The 15,141-nt window shown below is 51.4% G+C and overlaps 1 protein-coding gene across 23 annotated transcripts in view; it reads right to left on the bottom strand.

Annotated features, from left to right (window-relative positions):
• Positions 1 to 15,141, bottom strand: part of TNS3 (tensin 3) — a 220,368-nt gene that overhangs the window by 58,210 nt on the left and 147,017 nt on the right. For 21 of the 23 annotated variants that reach the window (XM_081536801.1, XM_081536800.1, XM_081536793.1 and 18 more), the window contains one exon: positions 9,065 to 10,324. In XM_081536801.1, the coding sequence (XP_081392927.1) occupies positions 9,065 to 10,324 (1,260 nt within the window). Of the gene's footprint in view, positions 1 to 7,558; positions 7,568 to 9,064; positions 10,325 to 15,141 lie in introns of all 23 variants that reach the window. The other 2 variants (XM_081536785.1, XM_081536787.1) reach the window with 1 other exon arrangement.

Genomic DNA, 15,141 nt, shown 5'->3' with positions numbered 1-15,141 from the left:
ATTTCTACCACACACAAGGCAGAGCTTCTGGAAACAAGCTACCCATACCAGAGGCCAGGGGGTCACCAAAGCAGACCTTCAAACATCTGAGGGGGCAGCTTCTTGGCAAGTTAACCAAAGAACTGCCACACAGTCCAGCAGTTCCACTCCTGGGTATTACCCCCAAAGAATGAAAAGTGTCAGTTGCTCAGTTGTGACCGACTCTTTGCGATCCCAAGGACTGTAGCACACCAGGCTTCGCTGTCCATGGAATTTTCCAGGCAAGAGTACTGGAGTGGGTTGCCATTTCCTTCTCCAGGGGATCTTCCTGACCCAGGGATTGAACCTGGGTCTCCTGAATTATAGGCTGATTCTTTACCGTCTGAGCCAGCAGGGAAGCCAGGAGTTCAAATTAATACTTCTACGTGAACATTTACAGCGGCTCTATTCACAGTCACCAAAAGGTCACCATCCACAGATGACTAGACAAGCATAGTATGGGCTGTCCATGCAGCTGAATATCACTCAGCCTTAAGCTAGAACATGAATGAGCCTGCAAAACCTTATGCTGAACGAAAGAGGCCTGACTGCAAAGGTGACACATATCCTATGATCCCATTTATGTGAAATGCCCAGAGGAGGAGAATCTCTAGAGACAGAAAACAAATTGGGGCTCCCAGGGGCTGGGAGAGAGAGGAAGCGGGGTGACTGCCATTGAGTACAGATTTCCTTTTCACATGACAGAAGTGCTCTGGAGCTAGATAGAGGGGAAGGTTATACAACATTGTGAAGGTACTTAATGCCATTTAATTGTACATTTTAAATGGTTAAATGGTAAATTTTACAATAGATGCATTTTTCCCCAACAAAAAAGATCTGAGGGGGTGATTTTTGTTTCCCAGGGTGGCCCGCCTAAGGGTTTTCACCTTGAGATGAACACTAAATTAAATAAATTGCTTTTTAAAAAAATTTATACTTTAACATGAGTGTTAGGGTGTTACATATATTTTTTTAAATTGTGTTTAAGTAGTTTACATAAGCTGTGACTTTGATTTCAGGGTAGTAAAGTTGGCATCAGATAACAGATGTTCTAAACACAGAATGGTGGGCCTGAGGGGTTGAGAACCACTGCTGCAGGCTGGCCCAGGTGGTGCAGAGCAGGTAGAAGAGGCCACACCTCCAGGCATCTCAGGAACGTGGGGAGACGCCTGTCAAGGTGACTGCCTGGGGCACTCAAATCCGCCTGTTGGTGCAGTGAGGGTCGCTGGAGCAAAAGGAACTGATTCATTAACTCTCAAATTTATAACATGCTTTTTATGCAACGGAAGAAAGTAGTTGCAACAATAGCTTCCAGCAGTGACCATGCATTTCTCACTCCAAAGTCTTTCCCAAACTAGAAGCACGCAGAGCTCCCTGCAACGTGGCAGGCCAACTCCATCACCTAATGTGTGCTTGTGGGCATCTGTCTGTCCACCGCTCTTCATGGTCCTAAAGCATCAGTTTGATAGGGCATGGCTTGTCCTAACCCCAGAGAGGACCCTCATTTTGGACTGCTGATGGCACTTGAATACCCCTCCTACAGCTCACCTCCAGTGAGAGGACCTCACGGGGAGAGAAAGTCCAGTTTCGCCTATGGCAACAAATAGAGAGCAAGAGTCCTTCCCAGGAACATCACCAGAAGCCCTCAGCCTGGGATCCCTGGCCATCGCTCCTCAATCTCCTTTACCCTGGTTCCCTCCTTGGTAGGCTTGGGTAGGAGGAATTCCTCCCCACCCCAACCATAATTCTTGGTTCCTCCTGCTTTCCTGGAGCTCATGACTGGCATGGGGCAGGGGGTGATAGGAGAGTGAAGGGACAGTCACAGGTCAGTGTTGTCCATGGAGACGGGTGGTGAGCCTGGACACGTGGGGAAGAGATGGTGGTCGTGAAAGCATTTCAGAGAGAATATGACCCTAGGCTGACCTATGACAACCCAGAGAGTCCCTGACAGGTGGAGGCCACTGTATGGAGATCCAGGCCTCCTCAGACTCCCTGAGGGAAGCAACATGCCTGGTGGCTCCCTGCTCCCGTGTGTCCTGAGGGCCAGGGCATCATGCAGCTGTACTGAGACTGGTCAGCATGACGCACAGCCTGAAAACATACGCTCCAGCTCAGGTTGAAAACAACATCCAGAGCTGTCATGAGGACACTGATGGTACCCTGTAAGCCTTCGCCGACCCAGGGACACTTGCCACCTTGCTCAGTGGGAACAGCTCTAGTGGACAGCTGAAGGTACAGGGGGTTTCAGCATGCATTGAGAGGGCAGGTTTGAAGGTGGAGTTAGATTAACTGGGTCCAGAGACTATGATCAGATCAGGCAGCCAGAAACTCTAACCACAAGCCCCTTCTAGACTTGCATGATCAGGACCTTGTGCATGGAAGGAAGGAGGGAGAGAGGGACGTGGAGGGGGAGACAGCGTCAGGCAGACACCCACATAGGAGCCATGACTTTGACAGATTCCAAGGGACGCAAATATGCGTACGCAGAGCAGGTCAATTAAGAAATTACTCTAGCCTTTAAAATGTATTCACCTTATTTTGTGTTAAAAACACATAACACTACATTTACCATCTTGGCCATTTTTAAGTGCACAGTTCAATGTTAAGCATATTCAGACTGTTTTGCAACAGATATGTTTGACTTTCTCATCTTGCAATACTGAATAAAAGTGACTCAGATGAAGATGCTGAAGAGGTATGGAGGTATAGACACATTTCCTTAAGCTCTACTCTGCTAGAGCTCTTCAGACAACATGAGTGAACCCGAATCCAGATTGCATTAGACTTGTGAGCATAGCACCCACCATCCAAACCCACCCAAAGAGAACCAAAACCTAGTTTCAATGAGTTAGAGCTTTGTGTTTCCCAGAGAAAACCAGCAGAACTCATCCTTCACCCTCTTATTACTGAGATTGCCTGCAGCTGCCACGGTGGGCCCTACCAAGTCCTCTCCGCCCAAGGACACAGAACTGCAGCCAGCTCCTTCAGGGATGCCAGATCCTGCCCCTTGGACACAGGACCACCCCTGACCGGCAAATGGTCATCCTGTCTTGGAAGGTGATGAGAAAAGGCCTGAGGGTGGAGAGAAAAGCCCTGAGCCCTCACTCTCTGCTCAATACATCTCCAGACCACACAGTCTGCAGCAGGTTCTGACCCTGATCCGGCACCCTCTTCCCGGAAATGCCTAAGAACTAACACAGGAAGGGCCCATGGGCCAACTCTGAGCCTGAGTCACCCGCCCTCTCTGACCTCAGGCTTCCTCTCTGTGACGGGACGTCATCTTCCACCTCGTTCAACCAGAGGAACCAGGAGTGACTTGAAAGCAAGCAATCCTAGAGGAGCCTTCTTGGTTCTGAGAAGCCTGGCTTCCCTGGAAGCACAGGGGCTGCCCCCAAAGCCTTGCAGCAGCTGGCTGGGGTCCACGGCAGGCCTGAGTCCTGCTGCCCCAGGTGATGCCGGGGTCAGCCCAGGGAACTTTTCCCCGACTCAGGTTCTGCAGCCTCTGGAAACAGAGGAAATCCTGAAGACAGGCATTGTGTCTCAGGATGTGCTCTGTGTCCACACTCACCCCTTCTCCCCTCTTCCCCTCCCTCTCCATGCACCTGGATTCCCAATCCTTGAACACACCTGCACTTCCGCACACCTGGGCCCGGCCTCTCCTCAGTGTCTGCACAGCCCGCACCCACCTTTCCCCAGGAAAGGCCTTGCTCTCTACTCCCCGATGCCCCTGAATCTCCTGTCACACCCCCGTGGGCTCCTGCCACCACGGCTCCCACCCATGCTCAGGAGGTCCCACATTCATGGTGCGGACCCACGGCTGAGGATCTCGGGTTCTCATACTGGTTCCTTTTGGCTGGGGTTTAACATGTAATTTAAATTGATGGGCTTTCCACTATCAAGCACTGGAAGTTGATACTTGTCATTGTGACTCTCTTTCAGCATAAATCAGACCTCTGACGTGGATGGGCACTCCTGCAGGGATGACTGTGTCCACAGAAGCACAAGAGGGGCGCTGGCACAATGTCCTAGTGCCATCTGCGAACTGAACACGAGGCTGGCCAGGAACCGACAATTGTGGGTGGGGGGGGCTGGTGTGCCATGAATAAAGTATCTTGACAATAGGAAATGAGGAGACCATAGGTATGAGAAAAGAGAGCTGGCCTCCTGCCATCCATGGAATCATAAATTTCACATATTGAGTCATTCCTTTTGTTACTTGGTATTATTAGTTGAAATCTCCCCTCACTTAAAGGATGTGATCTAAGAAACCGACCTTTGAGCAGGGATGCAGTGCAGCTGGGTGACCTCGGGGGTGGGGCAGAACGAGGCCCCAGCAGCGCCCAGACGGGCTGTGGCTGAAGCACAGTCTGCTGTCCGCTCAGAGCAGGGGAGCCACAGAGGCGCTGAGCACCTGCATGGAGTGAAACGCCTCCACACCTCACCTCATTTTACAAGGCCCCCCAAGGCTTTGTGAGACTCCACCACTGTAGGGCCTTTCTCTTGTCTCATGGGCCAGGACTGACTTCCTACACAGCCCATGATGAACCTCACTAAGTTCTCCACGCCAGTTCAGCAAAGACACGTGAGATCTTGGAGGGTCATCTGCACTTCCACCAGCACCACATCTGCTCTATTTACAAACATTACTATGCGCCAGGAAACGAAAGAAGTCACTGGTACTGCCCTCCAGGGGTTTTTGATCTGGGAGCAGAATTTGAGTTTAGTGGAATTAGGTTTCAGCCATAGGATGCAGAGACAGATGGAGGCTGTTTATACACTATGAAAGTGAAAGTTGCTCAGTCGTGTCCAACTCTTTGCGACCCCATGTATTATAGCCTGCCAGACTCCTCTGTCTGTGGAATTCTCCAGGCCAGAATACTGGAGTGTGTAGCCTAACCCTTCTCCAGGGGATCTTCCTGACCCAGGAATCAAACTGGGGTCTCCTGAATTGCAGGCGGGTTCTTTACCAGCTGAGCTTCTAGGGAAGCCTGTTTATTCATTGGGAATGAACGTCAGGGGTGATGCAGACGTAGTGCCAAGAACAGGGGAGGTGCTGAGTGGCAGTGCTCACTATCACCTTACCATCACCACCCCCCTCATCATCATCATCACCCTCACCGCCATCACTGTCATTACCATCACCATCACCACCACCATCACTATCATCATTAACCCTACCACCACCACCATCCTCACCATTATTATTATCGTGCTGACTGCAGGCCGACTTTCTCAGAAAATGCTTAGCTTTCGCATATAATTGTCATCTCCGAAATAATCAGAGCCACGGTAGACATGCTGCTGCCTGAAGAGCTAGTGCAATGTGAGCTGTGCAGGACATGCAGCGATCCCCAGGAGGAGCTCCAGGCAATACCATCCCCAACTCCCTACCACCAGGTGACTTGTGGTCTTTCTCATAATCAGGACACAATATGCAAAGAGTGAAGGATTTCACTAACTTCAGGATGCTAAAGTCTCTGTGACAAACCTTTTTCTACAGCCAGAATTAAGACACACTGTGCAGCAGTCAGCATCTGGGGGCAAGATGCAAGGCAGGCCAAGGATGGTCTCATGTAGAAAATACAGCTTCATACAACTTCCCAGCCTATTTCCTATCTGTGTGCAAAAGGCCACTCTGGTCACATCAATAGGGCTGAGCCTCAGGCACATAGACATGGGACGATGCATCTGTGGGGTAAGAGCCATTGTCCTGCAAATATCATGGAGCCTTTCAGATTCACTGTCCCCTTCCTACTCAGCATGGTAGAGCCAAGAACCACAAGTGGACCAGCTCAGCTTGGCAGCCCTGGCCTCCCCCATCCACAGGATGGATGTGTGCACTAGGGATCTGAACATCTTCAAAGCACAGGGATTCAGCATCCCCGCACCTTCTGAAAGGTTCCACAACTCAGCATCAGTTGGTTAGCTGACTCTCCTTGCCATCTAGTGATTTTTTTCTACTGCTGGCTGGTCTAGCTTTTTTGCAACTGAAAGATGTAAATACTCAGATGACATTTCGATATTAAAATCAAATGGGTTCCAGTGGCCTCTATACCAGCCGGGGAGAGAAGGAAGTTCTCTCTCCACCTCAATTCAAATGGCTGGAAGCTAGAGACATGCACATCCTTTAGATAGGATTTCTAGCAAGACAAGACGTCCCAGAACGAGAGCCAGAAGTCCGCCTGCAGACTGTTCCAAGAACCCTCTACACTGTCCAGATCCTTTTCATCAATGTGGTGTGAGTCTCCAAGGCTCTGCACTTCCCGGCTTGGCACTGTCCTCAAACAGGAGCTCACTCTGAAACTGAAAGCCGAACTCCAAGTTAGAAGGCCAGTCCTCATGCTGTGAGCTGCAAGCTGCCCAGCTGGCAGGTGTTCATCGCTACTCAGGGGTCCTACCAGAAGCTCATGCCCAAATTTCAGGAAGGTCTCTGAAGATTAGTGTCCATGTTTATTTATACCTCATCCCCTGACATCACCATAGTTTTACAAGTACAGAAGAAAACTGACAAATACCCAAGATTCCTAAGAAACATGAATGGATTAATAAACACTCTTAACTGAATTTGCATAATGAATAACCTAACATTTGCTGAATTTTACAGGTCTGTTGAAGTATTCAAGTCCCTTCATTTTAAAAATGTCATTATTTTTTAAGACCAAGAAATAGAAAAGATCTAAAATAGAAATTAAAATTCCACTAATTACAGTGATGAGTTTATCAGGTAATTTAAGTATAGCTAACTAAAGGATAGAGGAGATGAAGGGACTTTCTAAAACCCCAGGCTCTATGTTCTACTGTTACAAGACAGAAGAGTCATTCGGGACTATGTTCCATCCGCTGGAAAACAAATGAACTAAAGGAAGCTGTCAGACGGTAACCTGAGCTTAGAAGCCTTCCCTCTTCCATACACTCAGCCTTCTCCAACCTCTTCCAAATCTCAAAGCAGGTTTTAATCCAAGAAAGAAAAAAAAAAAAAGATTTCTGGTTTTAATTTTTCCAAGAAATTCCTTTTAAGTAGGTTTGGTGAGGTAAGAGACAGGATGCGGATAGCTTTGTTCCCACTGAACATTTTTTTTAAACTCAAAATCTCCTGAATGTATCTGACTAAATGAGTTCATATATCCAAATCCTTCCATCTGTTTTGTTGCTACAATTACTGCTGTTGTCCGACAGCTACATATTCGAGTCTGATAACCTACTTCCAGAAGGCTCTCTCAGTTTTTCCCAACTCCCAAGCTTCTGATATCCAAGGGCCCAGGTACTCAGGGAAAGGAAATGAATGTCACAGCGTGTATGCGAGCTCAGTTGCTTCAGTCGTGTCTCACTCTTTGTGATCCCATGGACTGTAGCCCACCAGGCTCCTCTGTCCACAGGATTCTCCAGGCAAGAATACTGGAGTGGGTTCTTGCCAACCCAGGGATCGAACCCGCATCTCCTTCATAGCAGGCGGACTCTTTAGCATTGAGCCATCAAGGAAGCCAGGATGTCACAGCATCATCACACTTATGATCCAGGTACCCTTCAGGGGCTTGCGGACCAGCACTGCCTGCACTTTTCCACCAGCTGGGTATATGATAGGGTTTAGCAGATGGAGAGAAGAGAAATTCAGAAACTATGCCCTTAACCCAAAGTCACACAGTCAGCCAACGCACAGCTAGACAGGACCAAGGTCTGCAAAGCTCAGGTTCCCCAAGCCATCTGGGACCTGGCTGGGTCTGAAATCCACCCTGTCTGACTGCAAAGCAGGCTGGGCCTCTGTGTGCAGCCACAGGGCTGAGTTCTGTTCTACTGCAAACCACCTAGGAGACCTTGGGCAGGCCACTTCCTGACACCTCTGGAAACTCAACTGTAAGACGGGATCTGTCCTTGCAACTGAGGGGCCTGAGAAGATGAAAGGGCCCAGAATAATGCCAGTGGCAAAAGAAGCACTCCTGCCCCATCAGTGACCCTGGCTCAGCCCTCGGGGTCAGACTTAGGACTAGGAGGAAGCTACGGAATCCTTCCTTTATCCCGCCTCCCATCTTCACTTTTAGAGGCAGCATCCTTAGGGAACCAGCTGACACCAAAGATGTGGATGCACAACTACATGCAAACACAGGGAGGCCTGGTCTCACTGGTCACCACACTCTCGACCCCAAGGTGACCCCTGGGTCCTTGCAGCTCCATCCCTCCCTAAACCTCCCCAGACCTCAGTAGCACCCAAGTTTGGATACCTAATTTGGCCTGTCTCCTGTGTATGGAAGCTTCTAGACTTGGCCCCATCTCCTCTGTGTGGAAGTTTCTATACACACACTCCAATGGCACATACTATTCTTTGACCCATTCTGTCCCAGTTCCCACTGCCTGCAGGGCGTCCTCCCAGGCCACCCTGGCCCACTCTCCAGGGCCCCACAGCCTGTGCCTCTCCAACATGGAAAGCCTATCACAGGCTAGAACCCATTGCTTGCTCCCACATCCATTCAGCCATACACCCAGAGGTCAACTCTGTCCACTACAGCCACCCCCAGCCTTCCCAGGTCTCACAGCTGGGCAGGAAGGCCTGGCCCTGGCCCTGCACAAACCACGTTCTAAGAGCCTACACAGTGCCCGCCTCCTGTGCAGCAGAGCCTCGAAGCCTGCAGGGTGCACACAGGTTCAGCCCTCAGGGCCCATGTCCCTGCTGTGCTGGGGCTGCCACTGGACCCTGCGGCCTGCCGTGGTGGCTGGGATCCTTACCAAGCCTCTAGGCCCCAACTCCGCAGAACCCACCCCTCCAACACTTCTCCCACTCCCCATCTCCACCCATCCCACAACCCTCTCTCTCTAGCTCAAGCCTGCTGCCCCATGAACAGCCTCCCCACTCCCTGCGTGGCCAGCTCGTGGCCACTGTCCACACCTGAATGGTGTGGTCACTTGCCTGTCCTCACAAGACTGTGCCCAAGGCCCCAACTGTCCTTCTCATTCCCCTCTTTCAGACTCTGTGACAAGCCCGGAGCTCTTCCATAAAACCTTATTCTGCAAAACAGACACAAGCAAGTGTGCATCCCATGAAACCCCAGCTCACCTTGCCTTACTGGGGCCCTGCCAGGGCCTTCTCCTGTGTCCTGCAGGCGGCCACTTGCCCGCAGCCCACCTCCCATGCTGTCTGGGGGCATGGGGCCATTGGCCTGGCTGCCCGACACGTTCATGTGGGTGGGGATGGGCTCAAAGGTGGGGTCCAGCTCCAAGATCAGCCTGTTGAGCTGTTCGATAGACTGGTCGATGTCCAGGGTGGGTGAGCCTGGGGACGGGTCTGTGCCCAGCTCCAGGCCAGTACCATTCACGACTTTGACATCTGGAATCCTGGGTTTGAAGGCTACTTTGCCGGGAGGGGGTCTCTGTATATCAGGAGGATGTGGCCCAGGGCCTATGCCCCTCTGGACAGCCACTCTGCTGCTGGCCCCCCGAGTTGGGGTGAGCGGGACCCTAGGCTGTGTCTGCAGCAGGCCGGAACTGTCGGCTGCACCACGGCCGCTGAGCCTGGCCTCACCGTCAGGGGCAAAGCTGTACTGGTGAGCAGCCACCATCTGCTGCTGGCGCACCCAGGTCTGCGTGGAGTAGCTGCTTGGCCCGTAGGCCTGCGTCTGGGCAGGCACGGAGGGCTTCCTGAGCACAGGCTGAGGCTGCTTGGGCTCGCGGCTCCCGAAAGCCCGCTCTCGCTCGAACAGGGGCTCCGCAGCGAGTCCCAAATCTGGGGCCAGAGCACCATGCTGATCTTCGCCGGCGGTGCTACCGAATCCATCAGAGAGGAGGGAGTTCTGGCTGCTCTGGTGGCAGGTGAAGGGGCTCAGGTGGGCTGACTGGTGGCCCTCTGAGGAGGACAGGGTCCCGATGCTGTCCACACTGTGCAGGTCGTGGCTGGGCATCTCATCATCCAGGATGTCAGTCTCTCGGTCCCTGGGGGTGGTATCTCCATTCACGTGGACCTGGGCCGGTACTACGTGGCGGGTCCCACTGTACTTGCTGCGAGCATCGCTCATATCCTTGAGGGGGCTTCCAGAATCCTCAAGGCCAAAGCCACTGAGCAACTGATCCAGCTCGGCCTTTTCTTGGGGGCTCAGGCCCCTCTTGGGTCCTGGAGTCAGGTGCTCCTCGGTCCTGTCGGTCCTCACTGAGGCTGTGGAGTGGCCCGAGTCACTGCTGACAGACAGGGTGTGGTCGCTGTGGTCTGGGCTGCTGGCAGCTGGGACGGCGGGGGACCCACCTGGGACACTGGGATCTGAGGCACTCTTCTTTCTCACCTTGGCGTAAAGACTGCCGTCCACGGGGCCCTGCGTGTGCAGCACTGGTGGGGAGAAAACGAGAGACAGAGAGACAGACTGTAAGTCAAAGATGAAAGGGGGCTTTGGGCTCTTGGAACACATCTACATTTTGTCTGAACAAACAAACGAATTCATAACTTAGGATGGTCAGGGCCACAGACTCTTCTAGAATCCAAAAATTCTACATAGACTCCTGCATAGCAAATGCCCACAAAGAAATCTGAATAATCAAACATCTTCAGGCCCTACCTTTTTATGCAAAGAGAAGGGTCATTTAGAGAATCTTTGGGCTTCTTCACACTCAGAGTCATCTTGCCTTGAGGGCTCACTGTTCATTTCATCTGTAGTATGAATGGTGAGCACAACTCCACTCACAAGTCTCCAAGACTCAAGAATGGACTGTGCATAAGACAGGAGAGAGCTTCTGTCAGCACCTACAAGGCATCTTCCAGGGGCCTGGGTTACGAATCCTTAGTAAACAGAACATCTGACTTAGGTGCCTGCTGTTCTCAACCTTCTGAGATCCGCTAGAATCTAAATATGTAGCTCAACAAAAAGAGATAGCACAGGAACTGGTCTCCGGCCCGCCTTCCTGGAAGTGCAGCATCTTTGGGCCAAGAAGGTGCCCACGAAGGCACAGCAGGACCTCAAAACACAGAGGGGTAAGCACTGATCTCCATGCACCGGGATGGCCAAGGAAAACAAAATTAGGCCTCCAATGCAGATGGGAAGAGTGGAACCCTCTGCCACTATTATTAATTACGGCCTTGGCGGCGGCAGCCAACCACTCACTGGCTCACAACAAAGAGCTGGGAGGGCACTCAACAGCACAAGAGAGCTCGCGGTCAGCACCTCCCCACTGCATCCTCCTCTGCCTCCCTGTTTTCCCAACTGTGAAACTGCAGGCAGACCACAATAATGGAGCTGCAGAGGGCTTGACCCGTGTCTGTGGCCCCGGGAGCCACTGCATTCCAGCGGCGACTGGGCCTGGAGCCGCTCTGAGGGACCTGGCTCTAGCCCTGATGCACTCCACCGTCAGCAGGTTTCAGCTTTTTTAAAAAACACAGGGGCGACACTCTAGGACAGAGACCTGTGGGGTATCTTGGGCTTCTACGCTGAGAGCACATGAGACTCCAGCTTCCTTCTTATCTCAACTGTGCACAAGAGGAAGAAGCAGAGTGAGAAGTGATGGGGGACACTGGACACAAGGTTACAGGCTGGTATGAACCTAGGGACCCTCCTTTTAATGTAGTGCCTGGTGGGAAGGCTTGGGGGGAGCAATGCTACACAAAATACAGTAAATAAACCAAGTCTGCAAGACACACAACTGGACGTGAGTGTCTAAGTAAGAGGTAGGAACTAGATGCAGCCGTAGGGTCGTTAGGAAATGGTGTTAATGATAGCTGGTGGTCACAGAGCACCAATCACGGGGTATGCACTCAGTGTATTTTCTCTGACTTTCTAGCATATTCCCTTTGTAAAAATGAAGAATTGAGGCTGAAAGAGCATGAGTAACTTTCCCAGGTTGGGGAGCTGCTGGGAAGCCCAAGTGGGACCAAAACCCAGGTTCTCTGGCTCCATAGCCTGGGCACCCCTGCTGCCCGTGCCCTGTCCTCAGAGAGGTGGCACCTGGTCATGATGCTTTGCATAGCGTCAGCAAGTGACCCGAAGGTGCCAGGGGGAGGAACTGCTGAACCCAGCTCTGCACACAAGGACCCCAGAATGAGCGCCCCAAGTTAGGGAACACCTGCAAACATCACCTCTCCAACTGTGAAAGTGAAAAATCGACCCATGTGTGAGTCACTAGGTCACTGTGTTTAGGATGTTCTGGACTCAGGCAGAACAGCCCGTGGGTGAAGTGGGAGCTGGAGCACAAGACAGATACCAGTTCAAGTCCTCTGCCCCAACCATGCACAATGAGGGGGTGCCTATGCCTTACATGAAACTCGAACACAGACACTGAAAGTCACAGTACACAGATGAGCACAGATGAGCATCTTTCATCTCATTTCTTCACCAGCTGTGGCCAAGAAAATGAAGGCAAGACCTGGGCAATCAGGTATTCCCCTTTTGCTTTGCAGAGCGAGCAGCAGAAGACACTCTGCTCCGTGAGAACCTCAGTCCCCCCAGAGCAGAGGGGTGGACAGCGCCAGGCCCAGGGGTGGCCAGGGCAGACCATTAGCCTCACAGCCGGCAGGGAGTTGGCAATGTCTAGAAACAGATGTCCATGCGTCCATAACTCCAGTTCTCCTCCCTCAATCTGAATGAAAACGGACTGGCACAATGAATTAAGGGAAAAAAGGAGGCCAAGAATGAGCTATACAAAAATTCTTCTGATTTAAATTCAGGCACTGCCCCAAAGTGCCCGTTAATCATTTTGAGTAGAGCCCCGCGGCCAGCCCCACATGGAGAACAGTCCACAAAGGCCTGCAGGAAGCAGAACAGGACAGGATATTCCCTTGGCTGCAGAGTTACGAGTAATCCCAATCTTACTGTTTTTATTAGTATTAGAAATCCTAAAATAATAATAAACACATTAAAAACAACCCAACTGCCGCTGACAAAACACCAGCTCCATGTGAGGCCAGGCACAGAACATTTAGGCCTTGGACTCACGGACCCTCAGAGCTTCTCATGGTATGCAGTGAGGGATGGAGCCCAACCCCACCACAGACTCCTTTCTAAACTTCCTACTATACGTGCAGGTTACTTTTTATGTTGGAAAATGTCCAATAAATTTAATATCTATAGGAAAAGTATACAAACCAAATCAGTGAGCCCTCAAAGTCAGACTCGCCAAAACTTCTAAATCACTCTGTAGGAACTTGAATCTTCCCAAAGGCAGCACAGGGCCTCTGTGGGGCTGTCCTGGGGCCTCCCCGCTGTATCCATGCTTTGTGATCCTGGGGTGTGGGGGGCAAGAAGGAAGAGGGGCCTCTGGCATCCACTGACCCTGTCCTGCATTCTCCACAGAAGGACTCAGACTGAGTTTCCCTGAACGTGCAGGTGGGATTCCTGCTCTGCATTTACTCTGTGCATCCCTGGTCGTGATGTTTAGACTGTCCAAGCCCCTGATTTACAAAAGGGAATAATCAGTCTTATCTTTCAAGACGCTTATAAGAATCAGAGAACATATATAAGGAACACAGGCCCAAGGCTCCTGATATACGAGTCCGTGTGTGCTGCCTGCCAGGCTCTTCTGTCCATGGGATTCTCCAGGCATAATGGAGTAGGTTGCTATGTCCTCCTCCAGGGGATCTTCCCGATCTAGGGATCCAACCCACATCTCCTGCATCTCCTGCAATGGCAGGCAGATTCTTTACCACTGAGTCACCAGGGAAGCCTAGGCTCCTAACATGAGTAGCCATAATTATTAAAAGCTCCTTCCATGGTGGACAAGGCCTGGCATCTCCTGACTGTGCTGCTTCACTTCTCTCCTGTTCACCACTCAGACCACAGCAGGCACGCACCTGCCCCAGGACCTTTGCTCACGCCATTCTCCACCTGCAGTGCTGTCTTGGCTTCCTCTCTCACCTCCTCAGTGTGGATTCTCCTGACCTTCCTTTCTGTCCCTGCTGAGTGTTTATCTGCGGCACGCACCTACAGCCAGATATACTGCAGACTTACCAATGTCTCCCCCACAAGAACATGGGCTCCTGGAGGGAAGGGATCTGTTTTTTGTATCTGGGGATACCTCTGGTATCCCCAGCATTAGGGACTCCCCAGTGGGCCCCGAGTACTGAGAGACTGAATGTCTGGCTTCTTCTTACATGACAAAACCTGGGGAACTATTTTGGAAAGATGCTCTGCTGTCTTAGCAGGTAAAAAAAAACTAACGACAGCCAAACAAATAAACAAGGGTCTGATGGCAGAAGTGCCCACAGCCCTTGACCACCTGCAGCCCCAGGGTCTCCACTCCCCAGACAGCAAAACAACCTCTCCCCCAAGTAGACTGCACAGACCCACTTAGTGGGCCTTCAAATGCCACCCAATAAGACTGGGAAGGTACTGAAGGTAATGTGGAGGTTTCAAAATGTCAAAGAAAACAAGAGTTGTGAACCTAAACATGACTCAATGTACCTATTGGGCAGGCAGAGGCCTGAGGGACGTCTGAACGCTATCTGTGCGGCTGCAGGGACTGGGGGTGTGATGAAGGTCCTGACATACAGTAGGTGCATAACAATGACACTGAATCTTTGCCATTCCCCATCTCCTTCATCCTCCTGCCACCTGTGAGTTGGACTTTTCCTAGTCGGTTAATTCCCACAGCTGCAGGGGGGGCAGGGTGTCCACACCTATGCATGGTCCCTCTAAACCACACCTGGAGAAGGGTGACCTTGCCTACACTGGGCTGGAATTTTGTTTTCTGAGACCCCATGTGAAAACTGCAGGGTGAGAGCAATGAAAACAGAACCACCAGGGACAAAAGTTATCTGGGAGGTTTGGGGAAGGAAGTCATTGCATGACTGACTGCCAAACCTTCTATGGAAAATAAGACACAAGCCCTAACCCATTCTGTGAAGCCCCCAAAACTGTGGTCAGTTTTCAAGGACACTCTGACACAACTGATGGCAAAGTACCCCTTTTAATGAGATTTGGAAAAGTGATGCAACAAGTAATTTTCAGAGAACTGATGAAGCCAAACTCTCTTCTGTGATGCTTGGCAGGGCTGGGGCTGGGGTCCCACCACTGCCACCATCGCCAGCCCCTAGCTGAAGGGAAGGTGGGGCCCCTCGGGTGAAGGAGTCTTGGGGCTGTGAAGCTCTGCTCCATCACAGAACGCAGAGTGCTATCAGAGCCATTGGGTGGGTGAAGGGTGGAAGGTGGAGTCATTCATTCA

This window comes from Giraffa tippelskirchi, chromosome 10 (genome assembly GCF_054371585.1).
Source record: "Giraffa tippelskirchi isolate mGirTip1 chromosome 10, T2T-mGirTip1v1.2.pri, whole genome shotgun sequence".
Classification (NCBI taxonomy): domain Eukaryota; kingdom Metazoa; phylum Chordata; class Mammalia; order Artiodactyla; family Giraffidae; genus Giraffa; species Giraffa tippelskirchi.
The sequence above is the reverse complement of the archived record's forward strand: the minus strand, read 5'-3'. Positions and strand labels throughout refer to the sequence as shown.